This window comes from Enoplosus armatus, chromosome 5 (genome assembly GCF_043641665.1).
Source record: "Enoplosus armatus isolate fEnoArm2 chromosome 5, fEnoArm2.hap1, whole genome shotgun sequence".
Classification (NCBI taxonomy): Eukaryota; Metazoa; Chordata; class Actinopteri; order Centrarchiformes; family Enoplosidae; genus Enoplosus; species Enoplosus armatus.
Genome location: NC_092184.1, coordinates 26,765,608 through 26,789,835, shown reverse-complemented (window position 1 = coordinate 26,789,835; position 24,228 = coordinate 26,765,608). Strand labels below are relative to the sequence as shown.

Here is a 24,228-nt window from a genome sequence, read left to right as displayed (position 1 = left end):
CGCTCTGCAGCTTCATCTACACACAGACAACAAAAGCCTCCGTCAGCTGACGTCCATGTTGGGGCTCGAGCGGTGAACTGTTCCAGATCAACCAAAGTTGGCAGCGTTGTTGTTTATGAAGACCCTCTGACACATGGAAACTAATCTCAACACAACGTTACTCCTGTTCGGTCCCTAATGGAAACACATAGAACAAAGTGACATTAGAGGCATGCGACCAGCCGCCGTTACGATGCCGCGCTCGCCGGTTCAAGTCTCCGGCCAGCCGCTCCGTCTGAAAACACTACTGACGTCTAGGCTGCGGTATTCTAGCTTTGTACACCCGGCAGGACGCAGAGAGGACGAACATGAATGAGAACACAAACACGGCACCACCGAGTGTTTAAGGGTGTCCAGACTGTGGTTTGACCTAAAGGTGACCTCCGTTAGCTCCACACTACAAACAGCAGCGAAACAACAACAGCAGCGGTGGCGGCGGCGACGCTCAGCGCCTTTATCTGTCGTTGAGTTTGGGCGACTCCACCGGCTCCTCGTCTTCATCCTTGTCGTCCTTCGCCCCGATCAGCCGCTGGCGGGCGAAGTCTTCGAAGATGATGTCATCGTCGCTGAGGGAAAGGAGGGAGAGGGTTGTGGAAGTTAATTTAGAACAAAACTGTCAAAGAAACATAAAAAAGGTCCAGATTTGAGCTGAAGCGTCGTGAGCGGAGAGCAGGTTCAGAGACAGACGAGACAGAAAGGTGAAACGTGTTGAGTCACGTCAGTTTCAGGTCTGTGCTTCATCCTCTACAGAGGTGGGTTCAAGACCAGTTGGGGCCTAGCTTAGCACAAAGACTGGTAGGAACCGTTAGCCTCGCTCCATTAAAAGAGAAACATTCCATCTTCCAACAACGTCTGATTTATAAAGAATAAAGATCCAAATCTAGAGAAGGATGGACCATCTCACACTGCAAAAACATCTTCATCTCAAAGCATCAGTGTGGAAATACTCCAGATCCCTCTGAGCCACAGACTCCACTGCAGTCCACAAACACATGGAGTCACCGTGAACACACTCCGTTTTTATCATTTGATTCATTGAACTGTCTATTTTAAGACTTCTGGATTCTGATTGGCTGGAAGGGGTGGATTAAGTTTTAGAACCTCCGAGTTCTCTCGACGAACATGTTTCTCTAAATCAAAGCTTCAGTATTAAACTGCAGGTGAGGGACAGCTAAAGATCACAGAGCTAGGGTTATTAGTGTAACCACCGACAACAAGAGACAAAGAGGAACAATCAGGGACCGTAGGACCCACACGGGGCTCGTATGGAGCCTAAATCCAGACTTCAGAGGGATTATTTCTGCATTAAAACACTGAAGTGGAATTATTTATTTATAAATCTACAAAAACATGAGACGTCTTATTTTGGAGATTTACATCCTGTAATGTGGTGCTCTTCATCTCTGTGACTGCTCAGTCAATTCTTATTTGTGGTAACACGAGTGTGAAATAAGAAGCTGTAAAATGCAGAGTTGCTGTTTGTCGTCTCATTTTCTGACAGCAGGATGAGTTTCCAGTTTACAGCCCATTTCCTGCAGCTCACGCAGCAGCAGCATTAAGACGCATTAAGGCCGAGACTCCGGAGACGAGTCCATCACAGTTAATGCTTCAGCAGGCGGAGAGGAAACCCTCTCTGCTGTCAGGGTTATTGACGAGGCCGTAAACCAGATCACAGGGGAGAGCCAGCAGCTGGATGAGCTGATGAGGAGGGAGAGACAGGAAGACAGACAGACAGACAGACAGACAGACGGCTGCTCACTTTGTGTCAAACTCGATCAGGTTTGTGTCGATCGGAGCTTCATCTGCAGCTGCAGAGAGAGAGAAGAGCATGTGTCTACAGCACGGCAGTATATTCATCTGTGGAATATTATTATACTGAACATCAAATATTCATATCTTCCATCACCGCTGACGGTGTAGCTTATTTGAATGAAAAGACAGTCAGTCATGTCGGGGCGCAGACTGATGAACATGTTGGGACTCACCGTCTCTGTAGATGGCGTCTTCTAACGGCTTCGGGTGCATTAGTGTGAAAGGCAGCTCAACAGAGACGTCGCTGGAAAACCAATCAGTAGACGTGTTACAGCTCATAAAAGCAGCGACAACCCGCAGCAGCTTTATTACATCTATTAGTGAGATGTTCAGGTGACCTCTGTAAATCTCAGTGTGTGCTTTGTATCAGTGTGTTCACGGATGGTCTCGGTGATGTGACAGAACGTGAAAGGTTACCTCGCCGCCAGATCTCCCAGGAGCCTGAAATCAATAAACATTGAAGAGTTCAGCGTCACAGCAGCAGAACGCCGTTTCTACTCATTTCTACCGACGTGCTCGGTAACTAATAGGCCAAACCGGTACCATCTCAGCAGGTTTCTGTTCATCCCGTTAACGCCGTCTGGCTTCACTTGCATTTAGAATCAGAGCGTTCAAATGTCTCAAGAAGAATGTCGCCAATTCATTTCCACACCGCCACGGCAGAGGATTATTATTACCATCTTTTTCAAGTTTGAGATGGAAGCAGAAACTCGTCTCTTCTGTACTTTAAGGAAATCATCACATGTAGATCTTCTGTAGTTCCGTTTCTATATTAATATATATTCATATTTACTCTGGAAGCAACTGAGACAAAGTAAAAACAGCAACTATCTGCAGTGACGGACGGCGGGAGGGAGGAACAGAAAGACTTGACAGTCGAACCGGAACTGACCTTCTTGTCACCTTTTGTGCAAGAAAATAGAAACGACACCACAGCTACAGTGCACGTTTTCACCAGAAGATGAAAGTCATGGACTAACATCTGGTCACAGATATTTCACCAATCACATCACAGTATTGACATCATTATGATCATTGATTTTGCCATATTGTCATAAATATTGCAAGATGAATTGTGACTTCACTTGATAACATGATGAGTTTTAGTGCACTGACCCGCCTCGGGACACCACCAGCTTCACTTTGACTTTGTACGACACGATGATGCCGAGGATCTCCTTATTGGCTCCTTCTCTTAACCTGCTCAAGACAGAAAACATTCGGTCGGCCCAATCAGCAGCCAGGCAGTTCCTGTAACGCCCACCAGATGCTGTAGTGATGAAACTGAATCCCTGAGCTTCTTCTCGTGTCGGCAGAATCTTACAATAAATGTTGGGTTATGTTTGTCTACTCTAGTCCTGATCCACGACAATCTTACTGTCTATCACGGACCTCGATGGCCGTCCCCCAGAACCTGGCTCGTCAAATCGGAAACAGAAATAATGTTGAAATCATGAAGTTATCACTTAGTAGGAACAACTTCTACTGTGGGATGATGCCAAGCAGCTGTAAAGTAACAAAAATCACGACCAAAACGTCCAAAGCCAACTTCTTCTGTCAGGCGCCGAACGCACGCTGAGTTTCTGGTTTCTGGTCATCCCTCCACCATCAGGTGGGAAACTTCCGCTTCGTCTTTGGGGTTATAACCTGTTTAGTCCCGGAAACAAACCTACATGCGTCCAGCAGGACGTTTAAGTCCACCGCTGCTCTGCGAGGAAGACCTCGCCTCGGGCAGACTGATGAAGCCTCATATTGTCTTCGTCATTTACGTACTAAACCAGGACTCTTAGTAAGAAGGAAGAAGAGATCTCTTCAGTAGTAGTAGTCAGCACACACGACAACATGTCGGGATAAACAACAAACAAACACCACCGCTTATTATAAAAAGCACCAACTACACCTACAGTAAGACCGGACCGCAGACTGACTGCAGTTACGCTCAGCAGCGGAGCACTCAGCGCTGCCTCTGGTGGCCAGAAGATATTTCATTTATAGTATATATACACTGCCCGTCCAAACAAAAAGTCGCCACCTGGATTTAACTAACAAATAGGTAAGAGCCTTCCATTGGATAATTACTGCAGTGATGAATATGTTTCAGCTGGCAACAACTTATTTAACCCTAGCTGATGCGGTGAGTAGCTTCTCATCAACAACTATGTCGGAAGACATATCATGTGGTCGTGGAAAGGATGTTAATCTGTTTCAGAAGGGTCAAATCATTGGCCTGCATCAAGCAAAGAAAACAACTAAGGAGATTGCTGAAACTACTAAAATCGGGTTAAGAACATCCAACGCATTATTAAAACCTGGAAGGATAGTGGTGAACCATCATCTTCGAGGAAGAAATGTGGTCGGAACAAACTCGGAGATCACTTAAACGTGAAATCATATCGTAAGATATACAGTAGAACTCACGGCTATGTTTAATAGTGAAAGTTAGAGCATTTCCACACGCACAATGCGAAGGGAACTCAAGGGATTGGGACTAAACAGCTGTGTAGCCCTAAGAAAACCACTGATCAGTGAGGCTTCAATTTGCTAGGGAGCATAGAGATTGGACTCTGGAGCAATGGAAGAAGGTCATGTAGTCCGATGAGTCCAGATTTACTCTGTTCCAGAGTGATGGGCGCATCAGGGTAAGAAGAGAGGCGGATGAAGTGATGCACCCATCGTGCCTAGTGCCTACCGTACAAGCCTGTGGGGGCAGTGTTATGATCTGGGGTTGCTGCAGTTGATCAGGTCTAGGTTCAGCAACGTTATGTGCCCAAAGAATGAGGTCAGCTGACTACCTGAATATACTGAATGACCAGGTCTTTACATCAATGGAGTTTTTCTTCCCTGATGGCACGGGCATATTCCAAGATGACAATGCCAGGATTCATCGGGCTCACATTGTGAATGAGTGGTTCAGGGAGCATGAGACATCATTTTCACACATGCATTGGCCACCACAGAGTCCAGACCTCAGCCCCATTGAGAATCTTTGGGATGTGCTGGAGAAGACTTTGCGCAGCGGTCCGACTCTCCCATCATCAATACAAGATCTTGGCGGAAAATTAATGCAACTCTGTACGGAAATAAATGTTGTGACATTGCAGAAGCTTATTGAAGCGATGCCACAGCGAATGCGTGCTGTACTCAAAGCTAAAGGACGGGCAGTGTATAATCTCTCAGGCGTGAGAAAGAACCACGTTCACGGAAGTGTAACTGGTGCTTTTTGTCACTCGCTTGACGTCTGTATTTCGTACGCCCACACACACAGTCTCCATGCACACACACACACACACACACACACACACACACACACACACACACACACACACTTTGGGCTGCATGCCGACAGTCTGCCCAGACCGTCACTATTCGCTGAGTTCGCATTTTCAACATTCTTCACGAAACGCATTTTGGTTCAGGACGAGGTTTACCGACTTCACTCCTGATGCCATGAGAGATAATAATGTTGATATTGTACTTGAAAGTCCCTCAAATGCCCCTAAAATATCTCCAAAACAACGTCCCTGAACTCTCAACTTCAGACATCCAGTTCTGACATGAAGGGCCACTCTCACTTTTTCCCCCAAAGTATGACGTCAGAATTTCCCAGTCTCCTACAGGCCTGGAAGGTGTCATGAGAGCTGCTGGACTCACAGTGTGCTGGAGGCCAGGTTGGTGTCCTCGTGCTTCAGTTTTCCGTCCAGAGCGAGGCCTCGTTTCTCTCGGTTGTTGGCCAGAAAAGGAGTGAGAGTGAAAACTTTGCAGAAAGTCGAGCTGGGAGCAACGACGTCACTGAGGACAGAAAACATCTCGCTGGTAACTGAACCCAGATATCAACTTCTGGCTTGATTCACTTCAAACTATTCAAACTGGGGACAGATTTACATTGTTTAGCACTTTATGGACCATGTGGTGAGGAGGTTTTGTCAGCTGCTGTTTCTTTGAATCTTTAAACCATCAATATGTTGTTTGTTCACACTAAATCAAAGTGGAGAAGTTTCTGAAACTCACTCTGAGTCCTCGGTGGCCACCGGACATTTGTACTGAGCCGTGTTGAACAGGCAGATGTCTGCGTACTGTCGCACTGCGGAAACACACAGCAGTCATCAGTTAGACAGCTGCTGCACAGACACACAGAGACAGGGCGGCTGCTCCGAGGTACCTGAGATCTTCATCTTCTTCACCGTCTTGTTGGTGTTGTTGGTGACGTGAACGTTAACGCTGATTGGCTCCCCATGATAGTAGATCTGCGAGACAACATGCAGACCAGAGATCACTATTATCTTCTGGTCACAGCACCAGCGGTGGAAAGTAACTACATTTACTCAAGTACAAATATGAGGTACTTGTATTTTACTTGAATCTTTCTACTTCACCTGCACCACATCTCAAATATTGGAGGAAATATTGTACTTTTAACTTCAGTACATTTATCTGACAGTTTCACTTACTTTACAGATTAAAACATATTAAGAGTTTATAAAATATGAAGTTTGTTCTAAATGACACTCCAACAGTTTATATAAGTCCAGCTGAATGGATCAGTCCATTAATGGATCAGTGGACTGACAGGAAGTGAACTGATGGTGTGAAACCATGTTCTGGTTCCAGCTGCTCAGATGCAGATGTGCTGCTTTCCCTCTGAATGCTGTTAATAATTGTAATGTCTTGTTAATAATGTGGAGCTTTGTGAAGGTGTCACTTTGGGCTCTGGGTCATTGTGACCAAACGATCGATCCATTAATGGAGAAAATAATCAGCTGATAGTTCAGGATGAGCTCCACCTCAACCAACTCCAACAGTAAAAACAAGTGCCACAGAAACGTTTGCTGCTGTCGGTGTGAGCTGGTTGGTCTGTGTATGGAGCACTCAGGTGTTACCTCTTTGTCCAGAGAGGCCTCCAGGTGCAGAGGTTTGTCCGACATCAGGAACTGTCTGGTGGTTTCTGCTGTCGGCTGAGGACCGGGTTTCTCCGGAGCGTACTGCACCTTCCGGATCACCAGACGCACCGAGTTCCTGCAACAACACAACACTGATGCTGCTGCAAAGTCTGGATGCATGATTCGGTCTGGATCTCTCTCTGTGCAGGAAGCTGCTCATGCACGAGGGATTTCACTTTCATTCATCTCTTTGTTCTGTCGACCTGCGGCAGACTCACTTTTACCTTTTGTGGATCTTTTCTTCAACATTTTCTGCACAGAAAGCTTTCACCTCAAAGTCGACTCCGCAGGCCTGAAGACACACAACAGCCAGAAAATCATTTCTCATAGTAATATATTCTTGGAATACTTTGTCAGCTAAGAAGGAAGGATACATGAGGGGCCGAGGAGGAAGGCATTCAACCCTCAACTGCCCCCAGAGGAGCTGCAGACTGTGGAGCTGAAGGATCTTACCTTCCCAGTGTCCTCTGGGCCGGGCTGCAGGGTGACGGAGCACGGCAGGTTCAGAGGAATCTGAAAACATGAAAAACACATGGAAAAATATCTAAAGGAGCCTGAAAGGTTTGGGAGGATAGCCTTTCTTTTAGACACGTTTCAGATTAAGTTTCATCCCAGTTGAGGTGTGATCCCAACAAACTCCACCAGTTAAAATCTCGGAAACCATTTCTAACCTGAGACCTGAAACTGACAGTCATTTAGAGGAACTACCACCCGACAGGATGAATTCAGGGCAACAAGTCAGTCGTGAAGGTGAATCATGCTGTATAGCCCTAAAAAGACGATTCGTTAATAAATTAATAATAAAACACAGTCTGGTCCAGTTTAGCAGCTGAACGTGTCTCTGTAGACTCGGTACCTCGAAAGTGAACGGGTGGGCGTGTTCTCCCAGTTTTTTAATGAGGCGTTCCTGAAGACGAGTCAGACTCTTCTTCTCTTCGGGCAGCGGAGGAAACGCCTGGACGTTCGCCACAAACAGGTCTTTCCGAAACGTCAACCCGAGGACGTCCAAATCCTCCCGACCATAACGGAACGCACAGGTCAGAGTCACAAACACTGATGGGAACAAAAAACACAAAATCACATCCTGATATGTGAACAATACCTTCTAGAAGTATTTTGATGGAGCAAGGCTAGCAGTGTCCCCCCTGTTGCCATTTGTTGTGCTAAGCTAGGCTAAACACATCCTGGACCTTTCTCTGTACTGGACACACAGAAATGAAACTGATCTCTGTAGAGGATATACTAAACGTTAAAATGTTCCTTTAAATCTATAAAAGGTTTAATCGACAGAACAGAGGCTCCAGGGCGCTTCCCTGAGGGACTCCGCAACTTATTGAAGATAGAGAACAGGTGGACATCAAGACAAGAGGAAGAAGATGTCCTGAGACACAAATATAACATTATTCTTCATGTCTACTTTTTATCTTCAGGCCCCTAAAGAATATTCAGTTTAAACAATCTGAGGTTGAGAATCACTGGTTGGTTAAATGGTTTACAAAGATAGAGTCGTAAGGCTTTGTGCTGTCAAATTGTGAATATTTTGTCAAATTTGAGTGATGATTCAACCAGATGCAATCTCAAGTAATGTAACAAATCTTCCTCCTGCATCTGTCAGAAGAGAAATTGTGTTTTTGACGGGAGCATAGAAATGGAGAAAATGATTGGACCAAGTATAGAACCCTGAGGGACCCCACAGTGTTCTAGCTTCCATCGACGACACAAACCTGCAAAGAGTTTATTTTCTACAATTAAACACCTACACATGGTTTTTAAAGGCTGACTCCAGCAATTTATGACTGAATATATATTTAAATCTGGACACTGAGGCAAACTAAAAGTTAAATATATTGAAGCTGAAGGATCTATTGGATAAACATCAAGAAAAACAGTGTCGGGCACAATCAGCAGCCAGGTTTCACTGCTCACGTAACATCAGTCAACAGGCTGGAGGTTCAGATTTCTCACCTTTCCTCTCCTTCAGGTACTCCGGGTCGATCAGGACGACACCGTCTGCAGGAAGAAAAGTCAGAAAGTCAGCAAACAGCCGGATGGCAGCTGAAATCAGCTGCTACCAAAGACCAGCCAATAGCAGAAGGACACTTTTCTGAGTGTTGATGAAATAAACTAAACAGGTTAATATTAGTAAAAACTGATCTCACCGACGGGCTCCACCAGGTCCACGTGGTCCACGAAGTCTCTCTTCCCCAGATAGACGGTGAGCTGAGGGAGGAACATGTTAGAACAGCAAACAGCCAATCAAAATCAACTGTCAGGACATCAGACGGCCAGTCTGTTCAGACTTTAAGGAGCAGAAACTCTGGATTGAATTCAGTCACATTCGTGAACAGTTCAACAGGAAATCAAGAACGACATGAAGAAGAAAAGGACTCACCTTTCCATTGGGACTGGCTTTCTTAAACACCCTGAAATAAGCAGAGAGAGGCAGGTCAGGCGCTTCTGTGATGTCAGATCGTGTTTTATTGCCTCGTCATTAGACGTAATGTATCTGCACAAACTGCAGATTAATCGTTTGTTCATTGTAATAATTAGATGATTCTGATTGGCTGGTAGGTGTTTGAGGTAAAGCTGATGGAGCCGCGGCATATTAAGACCACACTGCTGTTTGTTTTCCATTGTCGTCAGGACACCTCGTATCAGTTATTGCTGCAACTGTTTTCACTTTTCTCAAAAACTCGTCATGCTAGAAAATGTTCATTATTTGACAAATATGTTGTGATTTTCCAAAAGACGTCCTCACAAACATAGACAAACAAAGGGATCCTGCACTAAGATCATTTTTTTTCTGAAGGGAGTCCTGCGGTCAGTCATCACTCTCATCATCATCATCATCATCACCTTCATCAGCAGCTTCCTGGCTCTGTCTGACCCCCCTCCCTCTGTGTTAATGTTGTCATAAATTAGCTGCTGCAGCTCCATTAGCTTTCAGCTTCCTCCTGAATGGACCTTCATCAATCGGCAGCATCAGGGCGCCGTTTTACCGGAAGCCGCCGGGACTTCTGGGAGCTCGCTCAGCATGCAATTACCTGTTCGCCATCATCTCTGCAATTAGTCCAATTAAATGTGAACACAGAGCAGCTCTGCAATGACAAATCTGCAACGACTCTGTGACCATTGAACCAGACTTAATGTGCAAATCAGTCGCTTTAAGACATTTATCATCTCCCAGCAAACTGAATCTCTTTGAGTTTTGGACAAAACAAGACATTCATTTAAATTCATTATTATAAAAATTATTATATAAATTAAAAACGTGTTGCAACACTGCAACACATTAATTAAAAAATTTGTAAGATTAATTGTGCAATTCCAGTTTTAAATATTTAGTTATCAAGTAGTTAACAGAGTTATAATATTAGCAAAGTCAAATTAATTTTGAGTTTATTATTGTATAATTTATATGGAAATGTAATTATGCTGTTTATAGCATATTATTAAAAGAATATTCATTTCTGTATTGATTTTATTAAACACAGGAAAAGTCTAGAAATAAATATAAGAGTAAAAAGATTCATTATGTTGCATTAAAGGAAAACACTAAAGTCATGAAGGGGAATTAAATGAATTCTTACTGAATGAATGTTGATTTTGTCCTAAAAAGACACTAAAATTCAATTCAACCAGTCAGAAATAAAAAATAAGACAGTAAAGAGTGAAGATACTGACAGCTTCACTATCAGAGCACTTAGAGTCATTGGCCAGAGTCCAACAACACAAAGAGGAAGAGGAACACACTGTAAACACGATTAAAGATTCATTCAGATAGAACACAGACAGGAAGTGATTAGAGCTTCACAACCGAAAGATAAATCCTGTCAGTTCATGTTTCAGCCACAAAAACACACACAGCTCCCAAAGAAATGTGCATTTCAGAGCTTTTAATGTGATTCTCCTGGTGGGACCTCTGAAGGAGACACTGAAGAATGTTAACGTTAGCTAACATAACATTAACTTGCTAACGTACCTTTAGCTGAGTGGACTACACGTACAGCTACTGGAGCTAATGTCATGTAGCAAAGTCAGTCGTGGGGCAGCCCAGTGCTGTTGTCCATGGTCCAAACAATTACACTGAAAATAACTTTATGAGCGTGTTGAATGTTGTTGTAACGTTATAACGTTACTGTACGCATTAGCTTGGTGGCTGGCCTGAGCCACTTGTCATAGTAGCACATCAAACGAAACTAGATCGATATTGAAATATCATATCAATAAATTAGATCTCTACTGGATTACTGTGTTACAAAATGGCAGCAGTTAAAAAAAAACCCAAAAACATTAAAAATGTAATTTCTAGGTGTGGTCCGTTTGACATAAACAAACTTTTGAACGCAGCGTGCAGCTGCAGACACATTCAGACGACAATCCTGTTGGACATTTCCTGCGAAAAGTTGCAGCAACTCCATAAATTTAAATGTCAATAACTCATAAATGCTCATAATTCTGACTCACTATAAATTTGGCACAATATATCCTTTCTTTTGTTTTCTTTTTCTTGATTTTATGACTTTGTTTTGTATTTTGGACACTTCAACTCCTTGTTTTCGTCTATCTCTGTAACATACAGCACAAAAAGAACATGTGAAATATATTTCACACAGCTGAATATTCACATTTAATGTCCCGCCTTGTGGAAACTGTAGGATGGAAGCTTGTAAATGAAGCTCTCTGTTGTGCAGCTGCAGAGATTCACTGTTCATCTGATCGATCAGGATGCTCCGACAGAGGTAACACTAACTGACGGATCAATATCTGATTGTTGTGTCAGCCTGAAGACTCCCCCGATACTGAAACAGCAGCAGAAAGACTCATACTGACACCTGAACGCCACAACATCATGATATCATGACATTATGAACATCAGAAAGTATTTCTGATTCTGATATCACCTGAGAGGTTCCAGATAGGCATTAAAAGGGGGGGGGGGGGGGGGGGTTCTGATCTCATGGCAGGTTTCATATCCAAGGATTGTTGTTCGAAGTAAAGCCGTCACTCCTCACAGGATGTTATTTATTGTTGAGTTAAACTGGGTGTCTGTGGTTAATTTCCTGTGAGTCTCCCAGTTCTCAAGCTGCCTTCAAGACAACAGGACGTCAGAAAACTCAAGCTGAAATCACAAATCACAGATTTACCTCAAAGTTGTTTTTTTTTTACAATTTGTCCAACATACGACCGCTCAATCCTCAGAGCCTTCAGGTAAACAGAAAGTCCACAAAAAGTCCTTTAAAATGGAACCAGCCATGCTAGCAGCTCTGTGAGGCTGTACAGCGGTGCTTTGAGCTAAATGCTAACACCAGCATGCTAATATGCTCTCAATGCTGATGTTTGTAAGGGCCTGTTGTAACACAGTAGCATCCCGTTGTAACGCAGTAACATCCTGTTGTAACGCCCCGTTGTAACACAGTAACATCCTGTTGTAACGCCTCTTTGTAACACAGTAACATCCTGTTGTAACGCCCCGCTGTAACACAATAACATCCTGTTGTAAAGTCCCGTTGTAATGCAGTAACATCCTGTTGTAACGCTCCGCTGTGACACAATAACATCCTGTTGTAACGCCCCGCTGTGACGCAGTAACATCCTGTTGTAACGCCCCGCTGTAACACAATAACATCCTGTTGTAAAGCCCCGCTGTAACGCAGTAACATCCTGTTGTAACGCCCCACTGTAACACAATAACATCCTGTTGTAACGCCCCGCTGTGACGCAGTAACATCCTGTTGTAAAGCCCCGTTGTAACGCAGTAACATTCTGTTGTAACACCCCGTTGTAACACAGTAACATTCTGTTGTAACACCCCATTGTAACACAGTAACATCCTGTTGTAAAGCCCCGTTGTAACACAGTAACATCCTGTTGTAACGCCCTGTTGTAACACAGTAACATTCTGTTGTAACACCCCGTTGTAACGCAGTAACATCCTGTTGTAACGCCTCATTGTAACACTAACATTCTGTTTTAAAGCCCCGTTGTAACGCAGTAACATTCTGTTGTAACGCCTCGTTGTAACACAGTAACATCCTGTTGTAACGCCTCATTGTAACACAGTAACATCCTGTTGTAAAGCCCCGTTGTAACACAGTAACATCCTGTTGTAACGCCCTGTTGTAACACAGTAACATTCTGTTGTAACACCCCGTTGTAACGCAGTAACATCCTGTTGTAACGCCCCGCTGTGACGCAGTAACATCCTGTTGTAACGCCCCATTATAACACAGTAACATTCTGTTGTAAGGCCCCGTTGTAACACAGTAACATCCTGTTGTAACGCCCAGTTGTAACACAGTAACATTCTGTTGTAACGCCCTGTTGTAACACAGTAACATCCTGTTGTCACGCCATGTTGTAACACAGTAACATTCTGTTGTAACACCCCATTGTAACGCAATAACATCCTGTTTTAAAGCCCCGTTGTAACGCAGTAACATCCTGTTGTAACGCCCCATTATAACACAGTAACATTCTGTTGTAACGCCCCGTTGTAACACAGTAACATCCTGTTGTAAAGCCCCGTTGTAACACAGTAACATCCTGTTGTAACGCCTCATTGTAACACTAACATTCTGTTGTAACGCCTCGTTGTAACGCAGTAACATTCTGTTGTAACGCCTCGTTGTAACACAGTAACATCCTGTTGTAAAGCCCCGTTGTAACACAGTAACATCCTGTTGTAACGCCTCATTGTAACACTAACATTCTGTTGTAACGCCTCGTTGTAACGCAGTAACATTCTGTTTTAAAGCCCCGTTGTAACGCAGTAACATTCTGTTGTAACGCCTCATTGTAACACAGTAACATTCTGTTGTAAAGCCCCATTGTAACAGTAACATCCTGTTGTAACGCCCAGTTGTAACACAGTAACATTCTGTTGTAAAGCCCCGTTGTAACACAGTAACATTCTGTTGTAACGCCTCGTTGTAAGACAGTAACATCCTGTTGTAACGCCCCGTTGTAAACACAGTAACATCCTGTTGTAACGCCCCGTATTCTTTGGCTGCAGCACGTTTACAGTTAGCTCATCACTAACAAAGACTCCTCAGCGTTCACACGTCACCCCGCTGCTGCTTCACTGGCTTCCTGTCAAATTTAAAGTCATTTTGAGGCCTCATGAATCACTGAGCAGCTCAGTTTGTTAACGCAGCACCTTTTAACCACAAAGACCAAAGACAAGAACAGGTTGCTGCTTAAATGTGTTTAAACGTGATGAACTACGAGTGTCTGGTGAATAATGTTTCTGCTGCTACAAGTCTTCAGTTTGTTTCTCTAATAATCACTTTCACAGTTTGTGAGAAGTGAATGGAGGTGAAAGAGTGATGCAGCAGGTTTTCCACTTTGCTGTAGAAAAAGATTTGTATTCTCTGACAGTCACAGCCAAAACATCATACTCTTTAAACCATTCCAACGGATATTTCACTGCCAAACATGTTTTGGACGTTTTCCTCCACCAGTAAAAACCTGAATCCATTCATATTTCATCTTTTTAGTCTTTCTGTTTTTAATGACATTTATTCTTTAACTTTGTGTGATTTTCTTTGTGTTTTTGTCTTCCTGTCACTTTCTGTTCCTGTTCTCTTTGATTTGTCAAATCTGAAAACAGAATATCTATAAAGAAAAAAACTTGCATCTTCTTCACTTCAGTCTGTGATGGTGACAAACTTCAAGCCGTTAAAAACAAATGATGGAGAAAATGAGGTCCAACCACATAAAGGGAGTGTACTGATGCACTTAATATTTAGTTTATTCTTTGATATAGTCACGGTGTTCATTGCTCTAGCTGTCTGTCCTGACGAGGACTCCCTCCTCTGTTGATCTTCCTCACGTTTCTCACGTTTGAATGGAGGCTCTGAGGACAGACACTGTTTCAACAGTAAAAAACTTTTGTGCTGTGGAAATCAAATGAGTCTTAAGCTAAAGAGTTGTATTGATGTGTCCTCCTCATCATGCTAACTGAGGTTTTTGCAGGAGCTTTGGTGTGAATCGGGAGGTTTGAGTCTGAGCTGCTCTGTATGTCTGACAGATCACACCGAGCTCATTAATATTCTCCCGACACGACACACTCGGATCATTCAGCCTGCAAACACACAAACACACTCAACACTCAAGACGACATCAACCACACAGAGCAGAGATAGAAATGTTCTGCGGTCTGAATCAGGTTCTCTGAGGAACCACAACAACTTCAACAACGCTGTTTCTGTAAAAAACACTTTAGCATTTCTTTTTTCAGCATTAGCAACATCGGCTCGAGCTTGCAGCAAAATCCTGCAACATGACGACTTCAACACCATAATGAAAAACTCCACAAAGTTTCATAGGAATGAATGAGGCGCCATCTTTGGACTCCGTATCCAGCTCTCTTGAATACATGCACGGATCCAACTCATCAGGATCCACTAGGGTCAGTCCACTTCCCAGAGTCAACTACAACAACTCTCCAGAGCAGCATCTGTTTTATTACGTTCCCTCCGCAGACGGACGCGACCTGACGACAACATTCACCCACACTTCACATATGCAGCTGGAAACTGAGGCAGATTTTTCTGCCTCCAGTCCATTTTCCTGCTGCTGGTCGACATGGTGTCGGTTCTGGTTCTGACTGAAACTGCTGCAGTAAAAATAATAAAATACTTTCAAACTGAAGCTAATTCTAGAGGCAGTGTAACTGCTGCAAGCTGACGGGAGATTTGCTGCAGATGAACTGAGGTGAAGATGCATCCACGCAAGTTAGAAATGTTTCAACCTCAGCAAGAAAGTCCCCAGCTGGGAACCTTTGTTACATGTCCGACTCAACACTCCCCGTTTCCTGTCTGGTGAAGGCAAATCCCAAAATAACCTCTGAAATAAAAGAAAGAACAACAGGAAGTTCTGACATCAGTCAGACTCAGCAGGCACGTATGCTGCTCCGTAGCTACAGTTAGCATCTGTACAGCCACTGCTTTTAGCCATGTTAGCCACGTGGCTCCAGGGATTTCGGTTGACGGTCCACCATCTTGGTTCAGACTGAAATATATCAACTATCAAATGCATTGAGATGAAATCTTGTGCAGGTGTTCATGGTGCCCTCGGGATGAATCCTGCTGACTTTGGTGATCTAGCGCCACCACGAGGTCCTGAACTTTGGACGTCCATCCATCCGGCCTGACCTCTGACCTTCAACTTACAGGTGTGGTAAATAAAACCAGTGAACAGAATTCAGACAGATGATGTTTCAGTCAGATAGAAACGTAACGTCAAGGAGACACGGCTGCAGTTTCATGCATGAAAGAAAAAGATTCACATTTTTGTAATTGCAGAAACAACCGAGCGGTCAGATTTACGTGACTAAAACAGTTTGCTGAATGCACCATTGAGAAAAACAACGTTTAACATAAAAGCAAATATGTGAAAGTCCATGAGGCGGCCATGTTGGAGTTCCTCCCTGAGTCAGTTTGACTTCAGGTCTTCTTTGACGGAGCTGAAACACATGAACGTTCTCTCGGTTTCTACTGTCCGAGAACGCCTCTGGATCCGTTCTCAGTGAAACACTTTAAGATCTCAGTATCGCAGCGACAACACATGACTCTTTTTGTCAAAACTAAAACCAGATCAGTCAAAACATCAGAATTACAATTCAGAAAATATACACGAAAAACATTTGTGCTTCTGTAAACTCTGAAAGCTGAGTAATGAATGAATGAATGAGCAATTAGTAATATCATTACTTTCTTAAAGAGTAATCAGTAATTGATTACACTCGCCCCTGTCTCCATGTTTCCTGTCTGTCTGTCCTATCAAAATAAAGGCAGAAATGCCCCAAAAAAAATCTTCAAAAACAGAAAACCACGTCACACTGCTGGAGGTTCTGACAGAACGTTATGTAATGTTACAACAACACAGTGTGTGGATCTCCTGCAGAACACACACACACACACACACACACCTCTATATCTGTATTTAAAGGTTCTCTGAGGAACCAACAGCAGCAGAACGATGTGACAAACACAAACACAAACATTAAATCTCACCTGGTTCCTTTATCTACCATCCTGACGACGCCAACGAGCCAACAACAACCGGACGGAGAGATGATGATAGAGGAGGAGGAGGAGGAGGATGGAGGGATGCCGTCACCGTGGAAACTGAGGGGAGGGGAGGATCTCTCTCTCTCTCTCTCTCTCTCTCTCTCAGGAAGTCGTCGTCATGCCGTTAGATTCTCCTCAGCGGGAGGAAAAACCTCCATCTGAGCTGCAACTGAATAAATGACTGAATCCACCACTGCTGCTCCTCCTCCTCCTCTTTAACTCACCCTCCTCCCTCCTTCCCTCCCTCCCTCTGTCAGACTCATTAGCAGTAAAATGTGTTAAAACATAAAAACACCCGGAGGGCAGATTTTATTTCAGTCTGTGACATTAACTTCACAGCTGGACTTTGACCTCCGTCATCTGTCCTTCCTTCAGTAAATGAATATATTAAGATTATAGATTATAAATGAATAAATAAATATTAACTGATTAATTGGCTAAACTTCAGGAACGTTCCAGAATCAGAAGTCAAACTGCGTCAGAGAGCAGGAAACAGCTTCTGTATGGAGTCTCAAACATGCCAATTCTTCAGTGTTCATTTTCATTTTCTATTTGATTTCTTTTTTTCTACAAAAACACAGGTCACATGTTAAAGTGAGAACATGGTCCCAAAATGTTAAAAACACACAAACAGCAATCTTATTTTGTAACATACAACAACAATAACAACATTATTAACCTGTCCAACATCTCAACCAATCAGAACAGACAGAATCAAATCACAGGGGGGCGCCTCACAGACAGCTGCTGCTGTTTTGTCTGTTTTGGATCGTGTTGCGGCAACAAAGGAACATTTACACTCACATATCCAACATGTTCATGTCGACTAAATAAACAATAAATGTTCTTTCTCATGAAGATCCAAACTCAGCAGAATAAACAGTAGCAACACTTGTCCTGATGGTGGCGCTGCAGCAGCGCTCCAAATGTTAGGATTTTTCTTTGAAAAAACACCTTAAAGTGACTGTAACCAAAATAAAGAAGTCCTCCTCTAAGGACCGGGGTGCTGTACTTATGATCATCGATATTATTATAGTAGTTATTAATCAATCGTTCGGTCAAGTCGGAGGCAGCAGCTGCTTCCTGTTTCCTCATTAATGACCTCAGTGTGAAACAGCCTGCAGCCTCCTCATCATCACCTCGTATTTTTAAACAGTTTAAATAAACGTCAGAGAGGAGACGACAGGACGAAGGACAGAAGGTCAGTTGGTTGGACATGAAGACAGTTTGTTCATCAGCGTATAAAGTTAGACCTCAGAGACAAACTGCTCGGATTATTGTTTCAGTGGAACTGAGGAAAGTCCTCACGTTCAATCATCTTACTGTCAGACAACTAATAATAACATGTCATATTTTTATATTAATAAATAGTAATATTTGGCAATATATGGCATCATCTGTAACTGCTGTATTAACACTTAATGAAGGTTTAACAGCTGTTATTAGTTAATGACGTGATTACACACATCAATAAGTGTGTTTAATACTTTATAAATAAATAAAAACCTCATTAACAAATATAATAAATACTTCAGAGTCCATATAAAATATCAAGACTTATTGTATGCGATTAAAACTGGATGGAAACAGCCTTGTGACTCCCGGCAGTGTGTAAAGCCCTCAGCTTGGACTGACTTGGCTGATCTGAGAGCAGCTGGTAGAAAATAAAATCAGACTGAATCTGAATCAGCAGTTTGTCTCTGAGCTCTGAGATTTCTTTTGTATCTTCTCTCATTTAAACAAAGGTTCCCTTTTAAAATTCCCGTGATGGTCACAAGTCAACATTAATGAGCAAAAACAAGCGAAGCAATTTCACTGATTACTGCGTTTGATTACTGCACTCTACTGCGTTTGTTCGCTGCACTCTACTGCGTTTGTTCACTGCACTCTACTGCGTTTGTTCACTGCACTCTACTGCGTTTGTTCGCTGCACTCTACTGCGTTTGATTACTGCACTCTACTGCGTTTCCTCCTTTCTTTCATGTCAGTTTCAGGAGTCACATTCACCAGTGGAACTTTCATTAATATCAGATCAATAATTTAAGCTGATAGTTTTGAATCAGGACCTTCAGTATTTGGATCAAGAAGCTCGTGAAGAATGAGTTGTTTCAGATTGAGTTATTTCAACGTGTCAGATCCGTATTTAATCAACATCTAGGGAAATATAAGTATCCGATCAGACTCAGTATCAGCAGATAATCAATATTAAAAGGATCCAGATCAAACTAGGGGCCTCTACTGGGACGCAACTGGGACGCAACTTGACACTAAATCACCTATCATCCAGAAGCACCTGTTCCTCTTGGCTGCTTTTAAATCTTGGCTAGACCTTCAGACCGTAGACCTGTATACGATTGCACTTGAGTCCCCTTAATTATCAATATAACAATACAGTTGTTCCATTTTGTCTGTTACAGTCATCTATTGATCTTTGTTTTAATTATTTCACTGTATTTCAAATGTCTTCGGTCAACAGCAGTTGTTTTGTGCGTTGGCTCCAGTAATCTTTGAGTTGTTGGAATGATGAAGTTCAGAACCAGAAGCAGCTTCATGTGTATCAGAAGCAGCAGTTTGTTCAGGTTTGGTGGCCTCATTGAGCACTTTCACTCAATCAGAACTGAACATAAAAGCTTGATATGTTACAGCAGCTGACATAAATGGATGTAAATCGGTCTGTTTCATGTCGACGTGTTGAGACTTCAGAGCCTCCGGCCGGCAACTTTTCTCTTTGAAGCTGCTGACTTCACTCTTCAAAGCCGAGAGGCCAAACAGAGGATTAATGCAGACGCCTTTCAAATGTAAATCCACTGCAGAGCTGTTCAGCATTCTTCTTCAACACTCCTTAGTGGGGTCCGAGTGAGAGACAGTCAGCTCTGAAGAAACCCGTCAAAATAAAACTCCATGACCTCTGACCTTCTGGAGAACCCAACACAGCTGTTCTACAAACAACAGAGGAGGGACTTTGGCATTCATCAGCATCATCACACTACAAAGAAGCAAAACGTCCTTTTAAATGTGTATGTATATCAAATACATGTTATTCAATATTTATGTATGCATGATTGGATGCCTGTTATATATTTCAGCTCCTATTTTAGTATGTTGTATGAGGACCCTGATAAAATACATCCGCTGTGGAAAGTTTCACTGTTTTTTGGTTGCAGGTTTCCCTTCGTTCAGTTTTTACAGTTAAAAGAGACTCTTGTTCATTAATTATTAATGCTCCCCAGTTACGTTTTAAAACGCAAAAAAAAGCACCGAGCAGAAAATTTCACATCCCTTCTGTCCAATTGACAAATAGCTTTAAAAAAAACAAGACACAAATGTTCCCTTTGACAGCTCTCAGATCAGTTTCTTAAGGTGAGGCGTGTTGTGTGGGGTGTTGCCATGACAACGCGACCTCTTCGTGGATTGGCCGATTCAGATGTCACTCCACAGGACCGCCAGTCTACTCTTGTCCACACTGACGACATATTCACCGGACAGAGACCAGGACACGGCACTGATGGACGAACTAAAGACAGACAGGACAGGTGCTATTAAAGAACCTTTATGTATTGTAAATTATTATAATTACATTTTTCTGACGTATTTGTGCGTATAAATAGTGAAACAATATTTGTTCAACCTTGAACTGTTCTATAATAATATGCTGAGTGATTATCACTAAGGATTTGCACATTTTTATAGCTGCCTGTCATTTCTCCTGTATTGTGGGTTCCTGGCAGCTTTGTACTTCAGTCAGACTTGACTTGAGCTGAGTTTGTGCTGAAAAGAGGAAGTCATGCATGTAGGGTAAGGACACTTCAAACGGTACTAAACAGACAAATATAAAGGCAAGAAAGTCGGCAAATATTAACCAAAATGAACCTGGACTCTATAGAGTTAAAGTATTCTTGTTGTCAGTCTTTAATAACCGCTGGATTCCTCAGGGAGGCATCCTAGGGCCTCTGGTCTTTCTATTAAACCTCAGAGATTTAAAGGGAAACTGAATAAAATCTTCCTGGACTGATTTGGTTGTGACTGATTGATTTGGTTACCTGTGTTTGTCAGGTAGGCGGGTCTGCAGGTTGCCAGTGGAGACGTTCCAGATGTAAACTGCACCGTCTGCTGATCCGGCTGCGAGGAAGCACCCGTCTGGACTGGAGAGAGAACCTCTGGTTAGACCGAAGGATAATTCATGGAACCTGAACCACATGGAGGATCTTGGTAGAGCTTAAGTGCTGCTACCCCAAACCTGATCTGAACCCAATGGGTATTGGGGTAAAACTTAATTTAACACTTTATTTCAAAATGTTTCCCCTTAATTGAGAATGTAGCCGACGTGTTGCATTAGCCTGGTGAGCTAACTGTCACTTACGGATGATACATAGAGCAAAACTATGACATTGGGTCTCAGGTCTGGTCTAGTGTTGTAGCCAGAATTCTAGTAAGGACCAATGAAATTCTGCAGTGAAGAGGTGGAAATAAGTCCAGACCAAGAAGTCTGTCTGGTTGCAGATTTGAGTCAAACTGATAATTTTCATAAATAAATAAAAATTCAAATGTGGACAATAAAGTTTTGAATGATGATTGATATCTACTACTAAAAACGTGACTCTGTAACGGATATTTAATGATGGATGAATGAATGATAGAACCCACAAATGAGCAGTAACTGTTATGACGTGAAGGTCTGTGTCCTGTGGATTTGAACACGTTAATGTTTCATCTCATGAGTGGATTTCTGATGATTGAGCAGCTGGTCACGACTGGTTCTGTGTGGAACCTCAGCGGGAACCCAGCAGGGAACCTTGACTGTCTGTCTGTGTGTGTGTGTGTGTGTTTGGGTAGAAACTCATTTATATATTTAGTGTTTCTGTCAGACAGCTGAACAGACACAAAGCATCCTGGTCCTGCTGTTGTCATGGAAACTGCAGAAAATGAAGCACGCAGCATCTCGTCCCTCTCTCTGTTTCAGAAACACATCGACCTGTTTCAATCATACATGAATTATTATGCATTGACTGAAACAAAATAAATACAGCCGCTCTGCTCCATCATCAAGTCTCCACCTCCTCCAGTATCATCATCATCATCACCACACACTTATTGATGAACCAGGTTACGTAATGTTTACATGAACTGCAGCAGCAGAGACTTTTCTTCCCACTAAATGGATTCTATCTTAGTGGAAACTAGTAACTGAAGGAGCTCAGCAGAATTTAAACTCCTAACTGGATTTGATTTGATGCTTTTTGAGTAAATGTTTCTGAAGCTGAATCTTGAAGCGTTGCAGCATCAGAACGCTCCTTCAGATTCTTGGACCTTTTCCACAGCAGGAAACACTAGTTCCACCTCAGTTTAGTGTGACGGAGGTCTAATCCATTTGAGTTCACATGTCCACATGCAGCAGGTCAGCCATCAGGTTTCTCTACCGTGAGCTGCCTGATTTGAACTGTAGTAATGAAGGAAGATGCTGTTTTGTTTGAGGAATCATTTTTTCTGATGTTGCAGGGAGACACACACACACACACACACACACACTCTAAAGGCCAGTGCATTCTGTATTCTGATTGGTCGGTTTGTCGTCTAAATATTATACATGATATTCTGGCCTTCATGGTCAGAATATCATATATAATATTATTGGATTATAATGATGATGCATTCATGTGTTCATCTCTTTAACGTTGAATGAAGGTGGAGCTCATTTCAATGACTTTATAATCTGCAGGTTAGTTTGTGAATTTACCCCGCGGATCAATAAAGTTTTATCTTAATCTGAATCTACAAAGTAACTAAAGTTATTAAATAATGTAGTGGAGTAAAAAGTACAATATTTCACAATAATAAGTACCTCAAAGTACAGTATAGTACTTAAATGTAATTAGTTACTGTTTTTTTCCATATGCACATTCTCACAATCCATAAAAAGAGATTGATAAGGTGTCTGATTGATCTATTACTGGTTCATAATCGCTCCTCTCTGCCATCACAGTGATGCTTTCAGGTAACCTGGTAAAGTGAGAGGAAGTGTAGAGACTCACCTGACCACAGCCTTGGTGCTGTCACTGCCGCATTTAAAGCCCTCCGCTCTGACAGACACAAACACACAGAGGCACTGAACAGCTGTTCAGAACAAACACAAACTGACTTTATTGAACTTCTTGACGTTTCTACCTGAAGCACACGCGGTCGTTGCTCCACCTCCTCAGGTCGACCAGCTGGAGGCAGTCGTCACGGCAACAGCTGAGCAGCTGACGATGGTCGCAGCTGATGTCCAACGAGGTGACTTTACCCTGAGCAGGAAGCTCCTGAACACAGCTGACCGTCCTGAAGGACAACATGTCCACATCACGTTAACTTCACGTGGATCAACATCTGATTTCCAATATTGATCCCGATCGTCCACAGTTTGTCTGGACACATCTCAGAGACACATCACTGGAAGATCAATACGGGGAAATGTTTCTCCACGTCAAAGTGAAGTTCTGCCGCTCACCTCACTGTAATCACCATTAGACAGTTTAACCACTTCAAGTGCTTTCGGTCGTCTTGAAGCTCGACTGTGTGATGCTTTTTCTTTGATGGCGACTTTAAAGATTACAGATAAAAACTAAATCAAGTCAAAGAGAAACACAGAAAAGACAAAAACAAAACCATCCTTTCGTGGAGATTAAATTCATTTTGTCAGTTTCAGCTTCCAGTTGCTGCTCATGTGCAGAACTCAATACACTGAAATACTGTTTTTAATTTCATTTCAATCTTGTTTGTTTAAATAATAAATGATGATAGATGAATTAAATAAAAAGATTATTATGCTTAAATAAAAAAATCGGACCAATCACGGCTCTGTGAATGATGCAATGATCTAATCAGGTGCAGGGAGGATTGATGCTGGTGTGTGATTGGAGGACAGAGCTGTCAATCATCAGCTGGTTCAGACTCTGCAGGCAGGAGGAGGGGAGGGGGGTCTTCTGTTGGCTGAGCTGTTGCTAGGTGACAGGGGGAAACGGGGAGTCACCGTGGCGACGGGCCGAAAGGATGAATGAGAGGCATCACGGGGTCTAAATCACAGCCATCAGAGACAGAGACTCTACTGTGTTTCTACTGTTTACAATAGAAAACAACGGAAAACAGTCGAAGTGTTTGTGCTGCTGTTCAGTTTACCGTAAACAGGGGCCATTATCTTTATTATTATTATTATTATTATTCTACTGAATGAAACTGAAGAGCAAACAGGGAGGGAGCTCAATGTGACACCTGATAATGAAGTGGAGGAGTGGTGTGATGAAGGAGTGAAGTGGTGAGGGACTGGTGTGTAAAAGGAGTGGTAAAGTGAAGTGGTGAATGAGTGGAGTGAAGTGGTGAATGAGTGAGGT

The 24,228-nt window shown here is 42.8% G+C and overlaps 2 protein-coding genes across 5 annotated transcripts in view; both read right to left on the bottom strand.

Annotated features, from left to right (window-relative positions):
• Positions 1-493: 493 nt before the first annotated feature.
• arrb1 (arrestin, beta 1) lies at positions 494-16,827 on the bottom strand. 2 transcript variants are annotated; one of them, XM_070906544.1, is made up of 16 exons: positions 16,808-16,827; positions 9,181-9,211; positions 8,948-9,008; positions 8,754-8,798; positions 7,645-7,841; positions 7,242-7,301; positions 7,013-7,080; positions 6,729-6,864; positions 6,011-6,095; positions 5,860-5,932; positions 5,503-5,640; positions 2,968-3,051; positions 2,269-2,292; positions 2,025-2,095; positions 1,799-1,847; positions 494-605 (listed from the first exon to the last, which is right to left on the bottom strand). In XM_070906544.1, exons 1-16 carry the CDS (start codon positions 16,825-16,827, stop codon positions 494-496), a joined length of 1,254 nt encoding a protein of 417 aa, XP_070762645.1. The 2 variants fall into 2 exon arrangements, with proteins under 2 accessions (XP_070762645.1, XP_070762647.1); XM_070906546.1 differs by lacking the exon at positions 2,269-2,292.
• A 394-nt stretch (positions 16,828-17,221) lies between these two features.
• The window catches only part of LOC139285620 (protein Atg16l2), a 17,116-nt gene continuing 10,109 nt past the window's right edge, over positions 17,222-24,228 (bottom strand). For 2 of the 3 annotated variants that reach the window (XM_070906214.1, XM_070906216.1), the window contains 4 exons: positions 23,027-23,179; positions 22,894-22,941; positions 20,905-21,006; positions 17,222-20,378 (listed from right to left, as the gene is read on the bottom strand). In XM_070906214.1, coding sequence (XP_070762315.1) covers positions 20,285-20,378; positions 20,905-21,006; positions 22,894-22,941; positions 23,027-23,179 — 397 coding nt within the window. In that variant the 3' untranslated portion in view covers positions 17,222-20,284. The remainder of the gene's footprint in view (positions 20,379-20,904; positions 21,007-22,893; positions 22,942-23,026; positions 23,180-24,228) is intronic. The other variant, XM_070906215.1, reaches the window with a different exon arrangement.